This window comes from Rhyacophila brunnea, unplaced genomic scaffold (assembly GCF_057557595.1).
Source record: "Rhyacophila brunnea isolate RB1 unplaced genomic scaffold, BYU_Rbru_1.0 scaffold_5, whole genome shotgun sequence".
Taxonomy (NCBI): Eukaryota; Metazoa; Arthropoda; class Insecta; order Trichoptera; family Rhyacophilidae; genus Rhyacophila; species Rhyacophila brunnea.
In genome coordinates, this window is record NW_028233170.1 from 6,948,610 (window position 1) to 6,972,481 (window position 23,872).

The 23,872-nt window shown below is 32.8% G+C and overlaps 3 protein-coding genes across 4 annotated transcripts; 1 reads left to right on the top strand and 2 right to left on the bottom strand.

The window, feature by feature from the left end:
• Nucleotides 1-182: 182 nt before the first annotated feature.
• LOC147065959 (dolichyldiphosphatase 1-like) lies at nucleotides 183-8,861 on the bottom strand. 2 transcript variants are annotated; one of them, XR_015071671.1, is made up of 6 exons: nucleotides 8,596-8,861; nucleotides 8,219-8,319; nucleotides 6,046-6,224; nucleotides 5,112-5,339; nucleotides 3,903-4,781; nucleotides 183-1,645 (listed from the first exon to the last, which is right to left on the bottom strand). XR_015071671.1 is itself a non-coding variant. In XM_085956182.1 (5 exons), exons 1-5 carry the CDS (start codon nucleotides 8,699-8,701, stop codon nucleotides 4,652-4,654), a joined length of 744 nt encoding a protein of 247 aa, XP_085812308.1. In that variant the 5' UTR covers nucleotides 8,702-8,848; the 3' UTR covers nucleotides 3,294-4,651. The 2 variants fall into 2 exon arrangements, 1 of the variants encoding a protein (XP_085812308.1); XM_085956182.1 differs by lacking the exon at nucleotides 183-1,645 and having other exon boundaries at nucleotides 3,294-4,781; nucleotides 8,596-8,848.
• Nucleotides 8,862-9,110: 249 nt separating this feature from the next.
• On the top strand, nucleotides 9,111-14,507 carry LOC147065960 (coiled-coil domain-containing protein 25). Its single transcript, XM_085955298.1, has 4 exons — nucleotides 9,111-9,304; nucleotides 9,385-9,476; nucleotides 9,627-9,773; nucleotides 13,019-14,507. Exons 1-4 carry the CDS (start codon nucleotides 9,232-9,234, stop codon nucleotides 13,331-13,333), a joined length of 627 nt encoding a protein of 208 aa, XP_085811424.1. The 5' UTR covers nucleotides 9,111-9,231; the 3' UTR covers nucleotides 13,334-14,507.
• A 1,103-nt stretch (nucleotides 14,508-15,610) lies between these two features.
• On the bottom strand, nucleotides 15,611-23,872 carry Tgt (tRNA-guanine transglycosylase). The gene is made up of 6 exons (XM_085955299.1): nucleotides 23,660-23,872; nucleotides 22,803-23,100; nucleotides 19,270-19,513; nucleotides 17,426-17,594; nucleotides 16,535-16,729; nucleotides 15,611-15,786 (listed from the first exon to the last, which is right to left on the bottom strand). The coding sequence occupies exons 1-6, from the start codon at nucleotides 23,789-23,791 to the stop codon at nucleotides 15,631-15,633; spliced, it is 1,194 nt and encodes a 397-aa protein (XP_085811425.1). The 5' UTR covers nucleotides 23,792-23,872; the 3' UTR covers nucleotides 15,611-15,630.

Genomic DNA, 23,872 nt, shown 5'->3' on the forward strand with positions numbered 1-23,872 from the left:
GCCAAGAGCCCGAATGGTCGGTAGCGCCAGCTTAAGTGGCACGTTTGATGGGTTCAAGTCTCAATTACAGATATATGCAGTGTTTCAATTGCTGGAGAAATATTTCTCAATCTTTCGTGGAAAAGATGTATTTACTCTTTATACTGTTCTTTTCTAATAATGCTTCTATTTCTTTGTTTTTTCAAATTGTATCTTGAATTTGTAATTTATAAAATTGTTTTTGTCAATATATATATATTACATTTGCGTGCTTTACGATTTTATTATGGCGGTAAATATAGGAACTGTAGCTGAACAATACACATATGCACTGTCACCACTTGGTATATTATGTCAAGCCAACGGCAGCAACTATAGAAACAATAGTAAAACCTCGGATTGCGGCCATAATTCGTTCATATATGTGTTTACAATTCAAAGAACTCATATCAAATTAAAGCAAATTTCCCCATAAGAAATAATGGAAGCTCAGCCTTACTCAGATGGCGCTTATCTGCAAAATTTTATTCGTATTGCAAGACCTCGCTCGTCTATCAAGATAAAATTTATTAAAAAAATTTGCTCGTCTTACAAATTACTCAAAGACCATGTTACTTGCAATCCAAGGTTATATACTAGCCGAAGTGACAATTCATTCCGATTCAACCACAAGCTCCAAAAGTTTTTTTACAACCAATAATGTTTAATAAACTCTGGGTGCACGAGTACATTAAGATACATGTATTGGCAATGTTAACTAAACCGAATAGATAAAGTTGGCAAGTTGCAGTCGCCTCCGGGTTGTATGCGCTAGGGGGCTAAGTAGTCTCTTTGAAACAATTGCGTTGACAATAATTAATGAACATGTAAGAATTTAGACAATTGTTGCAAATAAAAAAATGAGTAATACAGCCATTCTATTGCTATTGTGGCATTGAGAGTATTAAGTTTTAGTAAAAACACAATAATTTTTACAGTTATGATTTAATGTGAACTTTCACTGCGATTCATTTAGCTGCACATCATAATGATTATACAGTGAAATCCCAATTTTACACTTTGGAAGGGACTTGAAATGACAATGTTTTTTTTTTTGAACAAAAACAAAACACTTGTACAATCGTGTTTTGTAACCACTGCATTGCAGACATGTCGATAAATGAGTCGCCAATCATCTTGTCCAGTTTAGACCAAAAATGAATTCAACATGCAATTTTATTCCTTATTCAAAGTGGCATACACAATAATATGTTCTATAAACATTTCCAAAACTAGTCTTTAGCAGTCAGTATAACGGTTGAAAAATATCATCCAATTTCAAAATGCGTCTTGTCCGACCGGTGGCAATTTTCAAATATCATCTTTTCCATTGTTAAGTGAGTATTTTGAAACTTTCGGTCAATACGGGAAAGTACATCATATTCCGCAAAACTTTCAAGTGTTTGATAGGAAAAACTATGTAGGTAAAATTTTAAAAGCACCCGCCCAAGAAAAAAATTGTTATTTTTTCTATGTAGAGGTTCCATACTTTGTTTTTTGTGAATATCTCAAAACAAAACAAAATGGACAAGGTGAATTTTGGAAATACGCGACTCAAATAGAAATGCTCTGGAATTTATTTCAATGATGGTCGTGCATTTCATTTAATGTTTTCAAAATTGAGCTTCTTTACGAACGATTTATTGGCGAATTTACAATCTGGCTGTAAAGTCGCCCAGTGTAATCATCGAATAAGCTAATAAGCAGGTTGTAAACACTCTACCGAGAAAAGTTGAAAGCCGGTCAACTTTACACGCTACACGCCGGCGTGTAGGCCTACTGCGTCTGCGCAGTAGCAACCTCCCGGTAAAAATACGAACTACGTTCTGTCAAAATAGTTGCTGGTTTGTGGCTTCTCAGCGAATGGAAAGTTTTGTGTGTAATCATCAAATCGCAGTAGCTTAATCGCCCGCTTTTAAATTCGCCAATAAACAGCTCGTAAAGAAGCTCAATGTAACTGAGGCTTTAATAAAAACCTAAAACCGGGAATGAAATGTACTAAAATGAAACGGGACTACAGAAACTATACGCAGATAGTGGGACAATGTGAATTCCGGACATGTAAAATCGGGGTTCCACTGTACTTGTTAAAATTTTCACTTGTAATATTTATTAAGCTGTACAGTATTATACCATGTAATATGAATACATATAATAACTAGATACATACTATGATAGAAGCCTTAAATTTGCTGGCTTCAGACAATGCATTGACTCGTACGAATTGGAATAAGAAAAGAGACTCGGATGAATATAATGCAAGTACCGTATGCATATTGTTACAGAACACTCTGTTTATCAGTGTAGCAATGAATAAAAATTTGTTAAAATTTTTGCAAATAAACACATGCATTTGAAGCCAGACTTAGAAACCAAATTGAAATCTGAAGCATATACAATAATGAATTTTAATTGAAATCAATTACAAAATTAAACGTATTAGTATATCATGCGGTAGATTAATGTAGTTATAAAAGCTGTGGGTGCGGGTTCGAATCGATTCGAATTATCCAGAGCAGGGACCCAATGTTGGAAGAATGGCTAAAAATCATTCCTTGTAAAAAGTCTGATATATTAACATTAACATATATGCTTTGCGTAGGATCAAAATTGTTTAATTACTGTTAATTAGTACTTTCTCTCAATATGCATGAATTCTGTGCAGGACGTACACAATATGTCTTGAAACAACATTGATTGGAATGAGAATTAAAATACATTCAACATGAAAATTTAGCTCACATAATTAATCTATATTTATACTGCCTTCTTAAAAAGAATACCCATATAACTCACTTTTTTGGCAAAAGTTTTTCATTATTTTACTTTAGCTGCATACCAAAAATATGAATATTATGTATTAGGCACATTTTAATGATTTAAATAATTATTCACAATATTCTACGAAACCGGTCCAGCACATGTATTCTATACACAAGACTGCTTTCGGCCGCTACAATAGCTATCTAGGGTAGGTTTGTATCGAAGTATTAGAACTTATTGTAACAATTACAATGAGTTAGTTGTAATTGTTACAATAAGTGCTATATTTTAACATCACCTCTCTTGGCTGTCTTAAATTTTAAAGCGAGATAGACAGTTTAGACGGTTAACTTATTGTAATTGTTACAATAATTGCTAATACTTCGATACAAAATATGAAAAACTACCCTCGATAGGTGCCTATAGCAGTCTTGCGTATAGAATAGATGCGCTGATCATTATTAAATACTTATATTAAGTACTATAAAATTGTTTTATTTTTATATTTTATTATATAATATTCACATTGCATTAATATGAGTATTTTAATGTCAAAGACTTTAAGAGCTACTTATCTACTACTAATATGGAGTAAAAGCTATTCATTTTAAGCGGGCAGTATTTGTACTTGCGAGCTACAACGGTTCTCTTAGTATGGTTGCCATGTAGTCAACTTAGCAAGTGAATAGGTTCAAAGTAATTAAGTTGCCGACTTGCTTAGAATTAAATTATGTTCTTAATTTTAAGTATTGAGTACTACTTATTGATTTGCGATAGCCAATATTTGATTTGAATTACGATTGAAGTAGAATATAAACATTTTACAAAGTAAATAAAACAGTCACTCAAATAAAGGTTACTCATTCAAGACGTTCATACTTTAGATAATTACAATCATATTTACTGGTTATTTAGTGGTTAAGTCTAAGGCCGGAATAATGGGTTTTTATTCAAATTCATGAGCCAAGTGTATTCAGAGTGAATATTTTTTTCTATCTTAATGCTGTTTAGCTAGAGCTAAAGACAACAACATCTCTCCGAAGTATATAAGATATCTAAAGGGCCTAAACAAACTGCGCATGTTTCAAGCTGCAATATTTTAGGTTAACTAGTATTATCGCTCTTTATTTTTATATTATTCTGCAAAAAATTTGGTGTTATCAGACAAATATGATAAAGTATACCTACGTGTTATATTTGACTAGAACAACAGAGTTGCAACAATTATTTTCGGTTTGTCTATGAAAAATAATGATCTTATATTACATCTAGTTATAAACATGATTTTAATATTTATTGCAATGAGTTCCTTGAATAAATGGTATGGTAAATAACAGAAAACATTCAGTTATAACAGGGTGTTTCGTTAATTACTTTAAACAGTAATAATTGTATGAAAATACAAATGAAATAGTCAGACATCGGCTGCTAATCTTAAGATCATTTTATAGCAAAGTAAAACATTATAATTGGACATAACTGTGGACTAATTCAGTTTGTGTTACGCAAAACAATGAGGAAAATATCCATATTTTCAATGAAATGACGGCAGAACGACTGCTCCTATTCTGAGAGTATTATATTATGAATGTAATCGAACAATAGATAGATGAATGCGAAATTCAAATCATGAATATTATTGCAATCGGAAATATTTCAATGATCGAATAGATCACGGTGACTGATACTTAATATGCCAGTCACGCTGACATGTGTGATGGGAGAGTTAGGCGAAGGCCCGATGATACAGGATGTAGAAAGGTAGGGCGAGCAGCATCCAGCAGAGGGCGCGAGGGCAACCGCGCGCCATTCGCCGCCATCATTTGGCGGAGAGTGGCCATCTGGGGCGACAGCGAGTCGCCCCCGCGGGTCATTGAGCTTTCAAGGGCACCAGCTTGCGAGAGCGGGCGCGTGCTTCCTGCCGACTGCTCGTGTACTCGAACCACAGCACATTCGGAATAAGGGTTGTGTCTCGCAGCAGAAGTAGCTCTGATATCCTCCTATTGTAATAACCAAAATTTCACATGTCAATATCGTGATGCACAAACCGCGGCCCAAAATAACAAGTAGTACTTCCTCATCAATATGTAACTATTAAATTTAAAATAATAAAAGGTATGTCTCGTTTATATAACCATTATCATTATTTTTCAACACTTTTACTCACTGCGACTTGTGACAAATTAGAAAATGGATAAATTAGCCTTTTTTTCGAATAGGTTGTGCACCATTGTATACCAACGTTTACTAAAGTTCATCTTTGCAATGAAAGCTCATTTAACCAAGAAATCAAAACATTATTAGATTAAAATGAAAAAACACAAACTCACCAGCAAACAATATGAGGAAAAAGTGGTGTGAGGATACAGTGCGTGAGGGCAAACCAGAGGGTGGCGACGATAACGCCAACAGCGGCACCTACCGCCACCTGCCTCGCGCTGTGGTACAGCAGGTACACACGCGCAACAGACACGGCTGCAGCCCCCCCTATCACTCCCGCTACAACTCCGGCCACCCACACGCGGGATAATATCGACTTATTGTTTATGTGTTGAAGCCTGGAAAACAAATGTACTCGGTAATCAATTGATTAAGAAACTAGATTAATCTAACTCCCCGATGCAAGCATGCAATGCGAATTGTCATCCCTGATAACTGACAGACGCAAAATACAATTTAAGAATTATTGTTAGTTATGTATTTTGTTTGATTTGCCAAAACGAGTGGCTAACGTAATTCATACTTTTAAATAACCATCAGAAGACTCAATATATGTAGAAAAAAAATGCATATAACTAAGTACTGATTCCAGTAAATTGCACACATATTATTATATATTGTGACGACATGACGCCTATAGCAAAATAATTCAGAGCCACATGAATTTGTTCAGAAGATGAATTGCTTCATCTACTAAAGAGACAGGTTTTAAAAGAGTAATATTATATTTTTACACAATTACTATAGAGTTCTACCATATTATTATTTTTGATGCAATACTAATTTGGAGCAATTCTGAAACATTTCCAAATCAAAGTAAGTAAGGTTATTTATTACATTTATTTAAATTGAAAAACACCTTAGATATTATAGTTTTTAGAAATGATCACTTGAGTATGTACCGTAATTGGTTAAAGCGCCCGCTCGGGAAGTGAAAAAAAGATATCTTACACATAGCCTCTAAATGGGCTAAAATAATATATTCAAACATACAACACAGATATTTTTTTAATTTCCATAAAAATAAGTAATTAATTAACTTACCTAATAAATACAAAATAAATAATATATGTGGTAAAAAACCACATAAACTGTGAATGAGAAGATGGCATGCCATATTCTCCATATAAACTGTCTCTGAAGATGGGTCGAGCCTCTCGGATGGTGTGTTTCAGCACCACATTTACCACTTCATTCACCAATGTCCCAATGAAAAATGTTATCTATAAAAAGACAGTGAGATGAAATATGCTCAATAATTAACAATAAGTATGTATATTATTTTTCTGTAGAAAAAAACAGTTACATTTAACAGAATTCTGTATTTTATATTACTCAAATTTTTAACGAAAACATGATGCAGACAGGCAATTTTACCATCAATAATAGTAATAAAAGTGTTCTGATATAACATATTGGGGATACTGACTTGTTCACCCCCGGCGGTTACGTATCCTACGCATCACTAACTTGTATACAATATTAAGAAGGATTCACGATCTTCACGTCAATACGGTTTGCTGTAATTGAAGTATGAACATTTTCACAGAACTTTCAGCATGGAAAGTGTACAACATTTTGAAACAATTAAAGCGGCAAGGATTATTGCAATGGCATGCATTACACATACCATAGACGGAAAGCACTTTTATATTATTATTTCAGAATTATTTTGAAAACTCAACAGACTTCATGAAAAGACTAAAGTTAATTTACGAAGGTATCACCCGAGTTATTGTAGCTTGTCCAGTGTACACCTTATTATTATTGAGGACATATTTAGATACGCCTGCAAAAGGTTGTAATCTGAGATGTTTCATCGAAACCGTTTTGTGGGGCCTGATTTGTCTTTGACTCATAACTAGAATTTTATAAAGTTAATAATATTATTTTCTACTTGTTCATAATTTTCACCCCTTTAATGTGTACGTATTACCATTCGAATTGTCATCTATCACAATTAAAAAACTTTCAATCATCCATTATTTCGGCTGCATATTAATGGGGTCTATTAACTTGGGGATCCAACAATCAACATTGGATTGTCAACTTTATCTGATGGCATACGTCTGTGCATCTCCTGTTGACAACAATTTTATTTAAAGTTCTTCATGTTGACGGACGTATATTGATTTATTAACCGGTTAAGTGCCCAAAGCGTCTTTGGACGCTCTAATTACACCAATTCTTATGTTAATTACTATCAATTAACTAATTGCGGCATATAAAGGATTAATATTATAATCAATCCGTCTAACTTGGAAGTCTAGCTTACCGTCGACTTGTATTCATTTGTATACGATTCTTTGTTATTCACCAGACTACAGAAGAGAATTTGAAATGTACATGTTAGGAAATAATTTAATCTTTTAAAATGATTAATAACCATTGTCTAAATTGCTGAAATGCTACAATTATTGAGATCAAATCTTATTAACATGAAGGCATCTTATGTTGTATAGAAGTTAGTAATGCGTATGTCATGTAACCGCCAGGGAGGAACAAGTCAGTAGCACCAATAAATTCGTTATTTCTTAACAATCAATTTTTTTGAGCGATTACAATATTAAGTATGTGCAACTTTTCCATCCATAATATAAATTTTGACGAAAATGCCAAACAATACCAGAGAACACAAAAATAACTGGAACTGCATTACTTTCTGGGTGTGGTTGTAAAAAAGTTCGATTCTTGAGTATGGAGAAATATTGAAACATGTGTTAAAGTATATTTTATTTTCAATATTTACACCTGTATCATAATATGCACTAAAGTTTGTCACATAAGCAGTTATATTTGAGGACATTCAGCAGGTTCTGTATTTTTTGCGTTTAATGGCTTGCCCCTCATTAATACTTTGGACGCGGAAGACGCACACGGTGCGTAATGACCAGGCGGCCGATCGATGTAATTAACGTGCATTTTAAAGGGGGCAATTAAAATCTCATTATCTATTCAGCAGCGAAAGCGTTAAGTATTGGTCTATGGCAACTGGCTTTCGCATTTTTCTATTTTATTGATCTGTTCTGTGGATAAGATTTAATGTCAGAATACCCACGTCATATGCTTTAAGTCCATATCAACTAGGTATGTAGCTGTATGAAGATGGACAAGTAAAATTGAACAATGCGACCATGTCATTCCCTGATGTACGTACCTAATTTTTACTTTCATTGCCACAAGAATATAGTTGCATATATTTTTAAATTATACTCACTGTGTGTAGGTCTCTTCTAAATAATATAAGTGCTATAAAGCCAGCTCCAATTCCAAATGGTGCCAAGCTGATGAATGCAAATAACTTTCCAAGCAAATCACCTAAAAGACGAAAAAAAATAATATTAGACATCCACAGATTCTTCGGTGTTATTTTGTAATTAATTGCTTTTCAAAACCTTTTCAATTTAACGTTTCAAAATAAACAATTCAATTTTAAAATCATTGCTGACAATCATTTTTTCAGACACCAATCATCTATTTACTATTCTAACTGCGTTGTTTAGGTCAGAACGTCTTGCGCATTATAATTTGATAAGTATTTTGTCTATATAACATTCGGTAAATAGACGATGTAAGTAATGTTAGTATTCTAACCTTTTGGATATTCCACCAACGTCAAAGATAAAGGTGCCCATTCTATCTGTCTGCCGTCGTGGAAATTGAGGTCAAACATATCTTGCCCTTCTTTAGAGACCATCATTGAGTTGGTGAGGAACGTTCGGTATCAAATTATGTGACATTTGTAATACATCTTAGTTATAAAATGTTTTAACGTGATAAATAATCAGCAATACAGCGAATACAATTTTGCTGCTTTGCTGTCAGCCTGTCACCGAATTCTCGCTATATTTTGTTTATGGTTTCACTCATATATATAGCTATAAAGTGCACAATAGACGTGTTATGAAAATAATAATTACGTTGAGTTATTGATATTAAAATATTAAGCATCTATTTTGCTATTCTAACATGTATTTTTATATACGATTTTTTAACTTAAAATAAATAATATATTTCGGTTAAAAAATTTAATTACTGCCATTGTTATCGTATGAAGTGTATCCTTTTATGGAACAGAATATATTATCTATGAACAGAATTTAACTGTCAAAAATGTCATGTGTATTCGGATGATTCCGACATTCCTTGAGGCCGACTAACAATTTTCATATTATAAAGTCGTATTAACTGTCCACTTGTGAGGTGCATATTTACGGAACCTAAATAAAGATGGTATTTTATTTTACCAGTGACGTAGTCACTCCTGCCGTAACACTCTTCATGGGGCTAGATAAATATGAAAGTAAGTGTGATAACAACCGCGACCAAATTTAATTAGTAACTTCCATGTCATTCATAATAATTTGACGATTATTCTTACAGATGAAGATCTTATCAAATGGGGATGGCCAGAAGACGTTTGGTTCCATGTCGACAAAGTCTCATCAGCTCACGTTTATCTGAGACTAAATCCGGTAATAATCAGCCTTCTATCCCGTCAAGGGTGGCTTCATACATGTTTTGATTTCTTTAACCCCAGAGTTTATTAAATGGCTAATAATATACCTGAACTTTAAGATGTTTCAAAATTCCTCTGTTACATTATTTTGTGTATTCTCTTACAGGGTCAAACAATTGATGATATTCCGAGTTCGGTGCTAGACGACGCGTGTCAATTAGTAAAGGCAAATTCAATAAATGGAAATAAAATGAACGATATTGATATTGTGTATACAATGTGGGAGAACTTGAAAAAGACACCTGCAATGGAAGTAAGTGTAATTATTGCACATAGTGACTTCGGCTTCTATTCCTAGCTGGGCCAATGGGTCAAGTTATTAGGCCTGACAGTGTAAATAATTAAAATAGGGATATTCGCACCGTGAGTGTAAAACCAAGGCATCTGCAAATTTTTCAATTTCGAAATTAAATGCAAAACAACTGCGAAAGTCGTGAACTTGATAATGTAAAAGTGAAGTAACTGAAAGAACATGGTATATAATGTGGATATAAACGAAATATTATGGTTTTTTTTTTTGAACCTCTATTTCTCCTAACAAAATGAAGACTTCAAACCCTAATATGAGTCGTATAGTTCCTATATACGATAAGTCCACTTTGATAAAATGTTGGCAAACTAAATATTTTCATTTAAAAACCTATGATTGAATTTATATTATGGTGGTGTGTTGTTTTTATACAAATATTCACAATAAAATTAATCATTTCCGTAGCAGTAAAGGAGAAATTGACAAAACAGTGATGGATTTATCGGCATTTGGAACTAACTGTCAAATTTATCGTATTTAGGAACCCAGTAGGTGTGACTTATCGGTCTTTGTTTCTCAACGCTAACGATAAGTGGTTGACAAGTATAGGGTAAATAAAAAACAATTATTATTTCAATAAATACAAAAATAATTTGTTAGAATGATTTCATTCATTGGTGATCTGAGAATTTTCGTCAGTAAAATAAAAATCGTATTTTTTTTTTAAATTTATTTATTATCATAAAACCTAATACATTAGAACGAATCGAACATAAGTTTTGTCTTCTCTTCATCTAATAGACAAATAATTAGTAAAATAAAATCAAAAAAAATATAACATGGTTAGGTAACTTAAAAAGATTTTTTAGGTAAGTGACAGTCGAAAAAGATACACAAATGTAATTACCGTCTTCGCTCCTAAGCAGAGCATATGAACCTCCACAGAGTGAAGGTTATATTAAGAGACCCTTTTTTTTCGAGGAATGGTTGTTAGCCATTCGCCCAACCCATTAGGCCCTTGCACTGGATCAAGCATACATTGAAAAAACAACATGCACTTTTACACAATGTACCTATTATGTATAATTTTGACACTTTTTTACTATCAAGAATGTAATCACAATATTTTTTTTTTAAATAAACATATTCCGAGTAATTTTTAACAGAAAAAAATGTTATAAAAAAATGTTATTAAAAAACCATTATTTGAAACGAGGGAAGTTTACATTCAGACAGATTTTATTTTGTGCAAGTAGAACAATTACAAAAAAGTACGGAAATAACTAAAATAAAAACAATTGTTTAATTCGAGAGAAATTCTCAATCACCCAGTATTTGCCAACATTTAATGCAAAACAGTCTTATTTTAAATACCTTTCCCGATGATCCACGTTCTTTTTCCATAATTCCTAATTGATGAATCGCTTCCTTGATGTATTTCCTTCCACTTTAGCAACATTCTGGGTAAGATCAAACATTATTTCGTTGTATTTCTACTAAAAACTTGAGACACTTTTGATAACGTGAACTGCTACAACGGCCATGTTGATTTTAGCAAATGCTCGATGCTAATTGGCTGTCTACAAGGTCGCATGGATTTATCGGCCTTAGGAACCAACCGCACCGTGGATTTATCGCCGATAGGAATTCATCGTGATTTTGAAACTCTCTTTTCATATGAATTTATAGCTTTTAGGAAAGAATCAAGTGAACCAAATTGTGGAGCACTGGCGGTAGAAAAAAATATCTCAATTTTGACCAAAAGTGCACTTATCGTATATAGGAACTATACGACTCATATATCCAAAATATGTCTTTTGCAGATGCCTTGGTTTTACACTCACGGTGCGATTATATCGTCGTTGTTTTGTAAAAATGGCGAATTAACCAAAATGCTATTTTACAGGAGGAGGATTTTTAACTTTTGACATTTATTTGTTTATTACCTGTGGATGATTATAAATATCTAAAAAGTTTATAATAAAGCTTAGAAAGAATACTGTCATTAGAATAGGCATTATTATATAATATTTTAAAAGCCCATACATGTCACATTCGCTTTTTATTCGTAATTTTAATTAATTTAATTTTAGTCGATTATCGTTTTTAAGTACTTTCCTGTGGGATACAAATTCGCCGTTTTTACACAACAAAGCTAATGGGGTACATATTTTATTTTCATTAAAATCTCAATTTTGCCAATTTGTGCTTGCAGACGGTCACGTCATTTTCATTTGTTATTGCGATATATCTTCAGAGTATAAAATCTGAATCTATTTTGTTCAAAAAAGGCGTGTCATTAATGAAACTAAACATTATGTCAAAAAGGAACAGTAGTCAAAGTTATGAAATTTTTAACGGAAAGATTATCAAAAAAATATAGTAAGGTAAAATCCAACAGGATGCAATGAAAATGGAAGACATTTTGTTTTGTTTGCCTTTTGTGTAGTATTGGGAATGTATCCCAATAAATGTTGAAAATGGACCTCCTGATGAAGACATCACTTCAAGCGACTCACTTGAAAACTTAGGGTAAAGGATGTTACCATCAAAATCAGAGTTTTATGATTATTTTATGTTCTACGAAAAAACAGCGTTAAATTTGTTACCAAATAAACTGCTATTACTCTGAACACCCTTTTCAGGATAACGCTGCTTTTGCATATGGGCTAAATTATTGTGAACACACTCATAATATTAAATAGTGGATTCTTGATCTGTCATTTTCCAGCATGTTCATTGCAAAATTGGTCCTACACAATTACCAAAAAATAATCACATTGATCGTTCCTCTATTGATGATTTTCCTGCGCTGATCATTTAAAATCTCATCTAATTTGCCATATTTTTCTAGATTGATCTGACTGGTTTTTGTGTAGAATAAATATATATATAATGGGATTACAAAAGCTTTTGTTTACTTTAAATGAAATTTTTCTCTACTTCTAAAACTAATATTAAATTGTATTCGATTATGTTAATGCTAACTCGATTAATAAATTACTGTTAACCATATAAATTCATTGATAATTTGAAGAAGCCATATTGATGCACAGATAAATGCAGTGTCGTTTTCTGCTTAACTGAGTAATTCTACAAAAATGTCAAACCGCATCATACCTTTATGCTGTAAAAATATTCCATGTTCAAAATAAGGTATCTGTCGAATCTTCCAAATTCGATTTTAACTGGACATACCATCTTGTGTAGCATTTACAATAATAAATTAATATTCTTTATTTCACTAGGCTGGACAAGTTCACTTCTTCAAAGACAAGGAAGTGAAGAAAATTAGAGTCGCCAAAAGAAACAACGAGATAGTTAATAGATTAAACAAAACAAAGCGCGAAGAAGCTACAGACTTCCGAGCTGAAAGAGAGAAGCGAGATAGATTAGAAAGAGAGGATAAGAAACAGGTTTTGAGGCAACAAAAAGAAAAGGAAAAAGATGAGGAAAGACGGAAGAAAGAAGAAGCTGAAGTTCGAAGCTATTCGACCCTCATGAAAACGGAAAACATGACTACCAACTACGATGACGGAAATGATTCTGATGACTTTATGTGACATGGTATTCTCTATGCTCCTATACTCTGAAGTGATTTAGGTATAATTTATATATTTCATTTACAACATCCATCAAATTTTCTCTATGATTTTTTACGAACTATACTTTTTTTATTTTACAATTCAAATTTCCGCATAGGAAATGTAGTACATAGTGGAAAAGGGTTCTTTACATATTTTGGATTATCCAGGCTTACAATGCATTTTTTTAAATCACTTTCTCCATATAACAATGTGTTTCATTTACTGATGTTAAATGAAGACAATTTCATATCTAGCGAATACCAAATGATTTAAAAATACTGTCGAGCTTGGTTATTATGATCTACTTATCGGATATACCGAGCTAAAATATCGTCAAAAATTTTCTTAAAACTGTTGATGTATCGATCATTTAAAAACATTTCGACCCTAAGCAATAAAATCCGCCCGGACAGGATGCCGCCTGGATTGGATTACGTTTATGACACTGGTGTTTTCGCCGACAATATTGAAAGAATTTCCACGCATATGGTTGAAATTGCATGTAAAAAATCCAAGGTTTGTGAAGTCAGTAGGTACCTACCAGCGTTTATTACAATAAACAACTCCTTTTGTAGTTTATGAATGCCATGCTTGTTTCGGGGAAAAACTCTAATTGTGTATTTTTGTTTGAATTGCGACTTTTTGTGTTATGTGACCGCTCATTTCAAAATGCCTATTCTCTGATATAACGAGTAACGCTTATAATGAGTAAATTCAGTCGGTCCCATCTTCCTTGTAATAGCCAAGTTCGACTGTATATACATATTGGCTTATTTGAAATTGCGCAGATTAAATTATTTCGTTATCATCAAAAGTTGTTATTAAGGTGTAAATATTATTTTTAACCATAAAAATGTGATTACAACAAATTAAATATAATTATTTACATTATGGAACACTTCTAGTCACAGATTTATAAAACAATATTATATTTTGAGGCTATTGTTTTATTATTATACGTTCACCAAGAGTACTGGATGGGAGAGAGAGAGACTATGTTACGTAAAAGTCGATTGTGCGTTGATACTAGCTAACTCAAAATCATTATTTGTTCTCTGCCACCATTATGTAATTGTAGACCAAATTTGTACTACTATTATGTACAAGTGGTCATTGTGATTTTCTATTAAATATAACATGTTATTTCTAATTATTTGTCTTTTATTTTATCTATGATGAAATGCTGTTATATAAATTGTATTTCCGGGCCCCCCATTATGTATTAACCCATAATGCACACAATATGGTTCCAGCATTCAGAAATGGACAAAAAAAATCCACTGGTCTACATAACTCAATGGCGCTAAACCAGTGTCTGCTGTCTTAGCTTCTAAGTATGCTGTGATAGAAAGAATCTGTGAATTCTTTCCAGTCGTAAACGCTTAAGCAAGTAAATTTAAATTTTGTCAGAAGTGCATAAAACGATAAAAAAACATTTCTGCATAATTTTCTAAGTATTTTCAATCACCTGATTATCAAATGTACGAATGCGTCTCCCGTCTCACCATACTTCGTGGAAGAAAATTTTATACACTTGAAAAACAATCCTATGCACAAAACCTCATTTTCTGAGCTAGGGTTGTCAGCGTTTTAGACATTGGACATAGTCATTAAATTTTTGTTGCCGTATGGAACGTCGTATCTTTGTTAATATGGTTGTCAGCGCTCATGGGCATGATAATATCACAACAATAATAAAACAGAAACGATAGTATTGATATACTTTTTTTTAAAAATCAATTGCATCCATCTATCTCACTAATAAAATTATTATTTATATTACTTCTTTGTGTAATATATGTTGCTAAAACAATTCATTCATATTAACAAAGTATTTTTATTTGGTGTGCCAAGAATCAAAATTGCCACCCCCAGTGTGCTGTCAGGTAAAAATGTTGAAGAAGAAACTCCAATCTTTATTATCATACATTATTTGTATTGAAACCCATTGGTCACAATTATTGTTTTGTAATACATATGTAGTAATTATCTAATGTGGTGAATATATAATTATTCTTCAATATAGCAGTGAGTAGGTGTGTAATAGTTTACAGTTTTAGTTAGTGGAAAAACTATAGTACAGTTTTCATATTGAATCCACTAACATTTTATGTAGCATATTATAACTTACTATTTTACATTTTCATCAGAATTAAAATAATATTATTGTACATATTATAATTATAGTACAATTGGCAACACTGCTGTGTTGAATCGACAAATTTTTTTTTTTTTTTGAATAAAACATCCAATCATTATCTTAAATAATTTTATTAATGTTTAACAAAATCAATATTAACAGCATGAAGTGAGTTAGTAATCCAATCGGGAATATTCTTGTCAGGGTATAAGTCGAGTATAAACTTCTTGACGAAACTGGGAAATGTATTATTTTGAATGTGCTTCCTCATCGTCTTCATAAGTTTTAGCTGGAAATAAAGTAAAGCAAATTTCTATAATGATTCATAAATAAATATCATTTATTTTGGTAAATTTACAGATCAAAGTCATACAACAGAAGGTGCCATACAGTGTTGCCATCTTTTTCTATACTGATTATAGTACAAAGGCGTAAAAGTTATAGTATTTCTGAAAAATATATAGTGCAGGAACATTTTTTGTCTTGAATCCTTTAAAATTACAGTATTTTGGTATATTTGGCATAAAATTATAGTATTTTACATTTCTCGGGTAATTAAAATTATAGTACGGTTGGCATCACTGGTGCCATACAAAAAATACAATACATGAAATACAAGGGAAAGACAGTAGAAAATAGGTATGTAATTAAATTAGAAATACAGAACGCATAATTTATTCATCTCGGTGCTATAGAGATGACCGTAGAGTATACGGTATATAAAACGGTGAAATGTAATATGTACAATTTGTATGTATTGTGTGTAATTTGTAACCATTAAATGCAGCCTTTGAAATAATCTGCGAGTACATAATATATTAGTATTATCTTGTATCGCCCACATCAAAATATTTAAATGAAAATAATCAATGGTTCAGTGCAAAACAAAAAAGTCCCGGATTGCAGATTAATTGTAGTATTCTCTGTATTTACCTCTCCCCCAAATCACAGAGCGCCAACCCCAAGTGTTCAATTAACAATAATAATACAATGTCAAATGTGGCTCATGAAAAAGGTCCATAATATTATTTACGTACCTGGAATGCGATATTATGCACAGACAACAGATGACATGAAACAGTTTCAACGGTTGCAATAGTATGAAGATAAGCCCGGGTATATCGCTTACAAGTGGAGCATTCGCATTCATCATCAATTGGGTTGATATCATCAAGGTATTTGCTCTGTTTCAAATTCAGCTGTCCTGTATTTATCAATGCACATCCAAACCTCTGCAAACATTAAAAATAACATATCCTCATATGTATTAAAAGAAATTAATCAATACTATTGACAGGAGGTAAAATAAGTTACATGTAATATTTTGAATCAATATCGTCATTTTTAACTGACAGAAGTTTCAATGTTCACACCCTTGATACAGATGGTTACAGTTACAAAAAATTGTAATATTTTAGCATGGAACATGCTTTTGTCTTGACCACCCGGGCGGATTCGTTACGAAAACATCGCACAGGCACAGCGGTAACAAAAACGAAGATAAAGTCACGAAAGTAGCACGGGCCGCGAGTGGCTTTAGAGTTCAGTCGGCCGCAAACGGCGCTTCGGCAATGACATCAATTCCTTCGACAAAATTGATTAAAAAAATTACATAACTTATTTCAGCTATCATAAACCCATGTCCATTACTTCTAACGATTATAATCAAAAATAAAATAAAACCATTTTACGTTTTCGAATTTGAACAATAATTAATAAATAATTTTAACTGTCAGGGTGTAAGTAACCATTATCTGAGGGGCCCAGGGGGGCAGAGCCCCCCCCGCGAGTTTTTACATGAAAATGTGACTTTCAAAACAAATAATTGAAAATATACATACATAACTGATTAATTAAAACAACAAAATGTGTTAAAAAAGGGAAACCAAGAATCTGCTTATATTAATCATAATTCAATGAAAAATTACCGCAGTTCTAGTTGGAAATACACAGTCGAACATATCAACACCAAGTGCCACACACACTACAAGATCCACTGCGACACCTACACCCATCAAATATCGGGGTTTGTCTTTTGGCAAAAAATCAGTACTCAAATGAACCATCGGCCAGAAATCATTTTTAGCTTCTCCACCACTGCAAATAAAAATTAATGATTGTTAATAATACTAAATTCACTCGGTTCTGTGCCATGTAAATAAAAATCCCAATCAATATCATGGATTTTTTAACGTTTCAAAAATAAGTAAATGTATCGTATATTAATTCTCTGTCATAAAATGTCTAGTTGAATTTAAATTCCAGGTAGAGTGCTTTTGATCTACACCACAACTCAGCCAATTGTAAAATAAATTAAATATTATCATAATATTAATTTTACCTACAAAGAATTTTTAATATTTAGCCATTCCAATGTTGTGATACAGTAATACGCGAACTCGGAGTTATGCGGTTCTTTATCCGACACTTTAGATAAGTTCCACTAAAAAAGCACATGATAATTGCAAGCTTGACATAAAGGCCCAGTTCAATTGAAAAGGGCTTTAAAATCTTAGAAAACATGGAATCCATTGAAGATCGCGTTATACCTATAAAGCAAGGAATAAAATAATTACTAGCTTGCTACGAAGAAATTCTGCGTGAAAAAAAGAATGCATTGTGTCATCAGAGTGTATTTTTGGCGTGTGACATGTAATACATAATTTATTTTTCCACACGAAAAAAAACACACTTGGTTGGATTCGAACCACTGATTGTTCGGTTATCAGCCGAACGCACCACCTTTACGCCATACTATGACACTGCAATCGTAACGATTATACAGTATAATATTATAGTTTACAATTGTTCCGTTGCCTAGGCAGCGAATTTATTATTGTCGGCCATTTACAATTCCTTACGTAAACAAACGATTCAACGTCAGATACAGTTGGTACTTTAAAAATAGAAACAACGAGAAACCATTATATAATTTAGTAATATAAGTTAAAGTGTATAGAAATAAACCAACGGCGTTCCAATAAGCGGTCTTTTTTCTTGAGTGTAATTTAACAAGATAATTAAGAGTTAGTCAAAGAATCTAGTTTATCACAAGTTTTGTTTTGTTATGCCAAAGAAGTATACCTTCTAACGCGCGTACATGAGTACACACCGACTTTTTAAAAATATTTTGTACATATTAATATGTACAAAGAACTGCAATTTTATTTAATATTTTTCTTCCAAACTGGTGTTTTTGTTAGTCCTTGGTCCCAATTAAATAAAATTTATATGCAAAGTTGTACCCCGACTTATGCGAATTCGACTTAAGCGATTTTCGTCGGAACCACCTTCATATTATATTACTGTACGCATATCGTGTTAACTGTTAAAAGGCAAATTTAACAGTAAAAACAATGAATTCATAATGCAATTTGAATTTGAAATCACTTGATGTGTTTGTTGATTAAGAGGTGAAAAAATTCATAGAATGAGACTTCTTTCTGCGTACTTTATCAAACCGCAAGACCATGATAAGTCATTTGTATGGTTTTGCCTTTGTAATATTATATTTTTTTTTTTTTTTTTTTTTTTTTTCGACCATGTCCGATCCTGATAGGATCATATGGGCCTCCACAGCGTGGAGGTTTGTATTGACAGAGTTTTTGTTTTTTTTTTTTTTACGAGAAATGGATGTCAGCCACTTGCTCAACCTATTAGGTCCATACCCTGACACACACAAATTGAAAAACAATATGTGTATTTGCCAGACCGCGCGGCCACCGTGGGTGTATAATATTATTACTATGATAAAATTAATATAAAAGCATACCTCAAGCCGCCAATTGCAAACCCATTAACATCTCTAGACATATGACTCAATACACTTTGCTTTCTTAAAACAGGATCAAGTAATCCTTGAACTATTGGGAAAATGCTCTGCTGATCTGGTTTCGTATGAGCACCTAAGCAGCGATCAAGCCATCGGGTGGTGCGTTCTGTGGCTTCTTTAACTCGTTCCGGTCCAATGTGCGTAGTCTGTACAACGTCATCTAACTGCATTATTATATCAGCACCTAAAAATATGGTTAACAATCAATCGAAACACTTGTTTCTTTTAGATGGATTCGACATTTCTATGAGCTAATTTATGATCAATTATTAATATTTTTAAATCACAACATCTCATCAGTCTATCTTGTAAAACTAGTAAATCCATTTAGGGTAAAAATGGGATTTATATTGAGTATGAGCCAATTATTGTTGAATATAAAACTCCCACCCAACATTACCGACCATATACCTTCGCAAATCATTTATGTCTCCCAGTTACGTCATACCAATTATTGAGTTACAATTCGATCAATAACAAGCTAACACGTATATCACCGTAACTCAATCACAAAGTCATGAAACAATTATTAGCAGAAACAAGTATAGGGTGACACGTCGCGAGAGTGATATAAATAACAATAATCAAAACCAAATGTGTGAGTGAGTGACCCGGGACCAGCTGTTGCACTCCCGACATCCAGCAATTTGACCACTAAAAGGTTAGTGCCTTGACTACATCCCTGCGTCAACTATTCTCCATGAAATTCCTACTTCCTCAAATAGTCAAAATTAGGCTCTATGTTACGACCGTACTCCCTGGATAAACGTCAGATTTCTATATTCAATACTTGAAAGCATCTAAGCGAGATTTTTTGAGCATAGACAATCATCGGAATAATTGCTATTATATGGCTTAAACGCTATTATAAGCGTAGACAATAAGAACAAATATAAAAATCTTTTACAACGAATAAAATTCAAACATTTTCAGTTACCTAATAAAATTCGCCGTTTTCAAAAATCAGTATAGCATATTAGAGTTCGCCAATGCATTTCATAAAATTTAAATAATTATAAAGTAACCTTTGACACAAAGACACTCGTGCAAACCTTCGTCTAAAAACGCTCTGAAAAGGTAGGTAAGTATGCGAAAATAAGGAACATTTTTCAAAATAACGTTATAGATAACAATATTTTTTGTATAGAAATTTGCCGTGTTACATAACTAAACGATATTGTTATTATTTCAGATAATTTCGACTCAAATTTAATCAATAAAATAAGAAATACGAGTGAAAATGGCTTGAATTGTTCTTATTTACTCTTTGATTAGTGATTGTTTTTATAAGATAATAATATTTATCCATAGTCAGTATTCCGTATTTAATTTGTATTCATTTAATTAAATGTATAATAAATAAAACAGGCTCCAGTTTATGATATTTAACATTTCGCTTCCACAAACAAATGACCCGGTCAAATAGCCTCGATAAAACGGCTCACACTGATTGAAATTAAACGTCACTGGTTTTCATTAAAATGCCACTTTTCCTACTTAAAACTTACCTTTCGGCATAATATACATATCATAAATATGCATGAAGCGTGTTATCTTTCATATTAAATATTATACCAAACTAACCTCGTATTTTTTTTAAATCTTAATTTTCTCGGTTATGCATTAATGCTTCAAATAAACTCTATGACGATTGGTCATATATATGTCGAAAAACCCGTTTCTTATGTTGGCGTCCTGTGTCATAGGGTGTCACAGAGTGTAAATACGATGTCATAGCTGTCATACAATATGTATGTATAAATGTTGGAATGGCATAGATTTGATCATAGACACTAAAACGCTCTTAGCATATATGTGCCCGATCGTCATATAGTCTATTTGAACCTTAATACGGAATACTGACTATGGATATAAATATTACAATCTTATAAGAACAATCACTAATCAAAGAGTAAATAAAAGCCATTAAAGAAATTATAACGATGTCGTTTAGTTAACACGGCTCAATTTTATATATAAAATATTGTTATCTATAACGTTATTTTGAAAAATGTTCCTTATTTTCGCATACCTACTTATCTATTTAGAGCGTTTTTATGTGAAGGTTAAGGCTCGCACAAACCAACGCGAATATTCACCAAGTACCCCGTCAAAATATCCCGAAAAAAGCACCCGCCATTGGTACGGAAGGTCCGGTCAAAAGAGTCTCAAAAAAAGCCAATGCCGCTGTAATGCTCCCTACTTACCTGTTGTTAATGAACAAACGTAACATTTATTCACGCAGGGGATCAAAAGGTACAATGAAAGCCATCAATTTGTCATATATTTGGCTATTTTTGAGACTCTTTTGACCGGACCTTCCATATCGATGCGGGTGCTTTTTTTGGGTTATTTTGACGTGGTAAATGCCAATGGATGGCAGTGTCGGAGCAAATAATTGTATCAATGATAATATAAAATTATTGATATATTATTTGAATGCTCGATACCGAAACGTCAAACAATCGCAGCGCTCCATATTGAACTTTGTAAGATAATAACTTAATTTCCTTCCGAAATCTGAACGTCGCGTGCTCTTTCCCGTAAGCTAAGTTGATTGGCGAATATTCGCTGCGAATAATTCACTTTGGTGTGTGCACAAATGTTTTAGGTTACTTTATAATTATTTAAATTTTATGAAATGCATTGGCGAACTCTATTATGCTATACTGATTTTTGAAAACGACGAATTTTGTTAATTTAAAATGTTTGAATTTTATACTTACATTGTAAATGATTTTCATATTTTTACTTATTGTCTACGCTTATAATAGTGTTTTCGCCATATAATAGCGGTTTTTTCGATGATTGTCTATGCTCAAAAAATCTCGCTTAGATGCTTTCAAGTATTGAATATAAAAATCTGACGTTTATCCAGGGAGTACGGTCGTAACATAGAGCCCAAAATTATTGCCATGAGGTACATATAATTATCTGCGAGCGTGCCTTCTCTGACATGAAATACATAAAATCAAAATATAGAAACAGTTTGAAGGACTCAACACTTGAAAATATAATTAGACATAAAAGAAATTTTTGCTCAACAACTAAGGCCACAATGCTCCCATTAAATAACTTTTAAATACGTATAAGTATAATCTTTGTTTTGTAATTAATTTATGATGATTAAAAAAATTTACAAAACAAATTAAATAACTTAATAATATTATTGTTTTTATTATTTCTAGTTGTGTTATTTTTGATTTTTTTTGTATAAAAAATAACTTTTGAATTGACATTAACAGAATCACTGCGAACCTTTTAATTACCACAATTAAATAACATGCTAATTGGATCGATCGGCCGCTTAATGGGGACACGGCAGCCGTGTCATTCGCGTCGAATGAGTTAACTGTCTTTTCATTTAGCTATCCTCTTTGGCCCCGAAATGTTTGCTAAAGAAAAAATGGCCCTCGGCCTAAAAGAAGTTGGACAGCGCTGCTGTATCCTATAAAATAGTGTAAACAACATACCTATGCAGTTTTGAATTTCTATTGAGTGTTCTGGTGTCAACATAATCTCACTTTCATCGAAAGGCGATTGAAACTTGACTCCTTCTTCAGTGATTGTTGCCAGTTTCAATAATGAGACCATTTGAAAGCCTCCAGAGTCTGTCAAAAGACCTCTCTTCCAACCCATAAACTCATGCAGTCCTCCTGCTTTTGATATAACTTCTGTACCGGGCCTGTTGCCTAGATGATAGGTATTTGCTAGTATGATTTGACAGTCCAAATTTTCTAATTGGTCAGGCAGAATACCCTTCATTGTGCCCTAAAAGTTAGTATAAATCTGGCATTACACACATATTCAATATACAGAGAAGACAGAGCATATATATATATTTTTCGACCATGTCCGATCCTAATAAGATCATATGATTTAACAGATTTTGTTTTTACGAGGATGTCAACCACTTAGTGAATTTATTAGGTCCATACTCTGACTGGTACACACATTGAAAAACATTATGTGAACTTGCCAGACCCAGGATTCAATCTCGGGACTCACGACGTCGACCCACCATATCGTGGGGCATAAATTTATGACTCCAAGGTGATATACCTACTGTATTTTTTTATGAATCACTTGTTTACGGTACAACTACAGCCATTGTACTGACTGTTAATTTTTTTAACAGTTCCTGAAGATTTATAACTAGCCCACAACGCCTGCGATAGATGGTTAGTAAAAACTGAAAAATTACATGAATTTGCCAGACGCGGGCCTCTGCCAATACTCTACCGCGGGCACTATAATAATGTTCTTATTTACACAGTTTACAGTTGTATGTTCTTAATTAATACTGAATGCTAAGTATTTCAAGACACACCTGTGTTCCCACCGGCATAAAAACCGGTGTATCGACGTCATAATGAGGCAGACTCATTATACTTGCCCGAGCCTTTGTTGTTGTACATTCGGCCAATACTTTAAATACCAGCGCAGGCTTAGAAACAGACATCTTATGCACAATAAAGCTCAAAATTAGTTTTAACCTCACTTATAATTTGACATAAAACCTGACGTCTACTAACAGAACAGT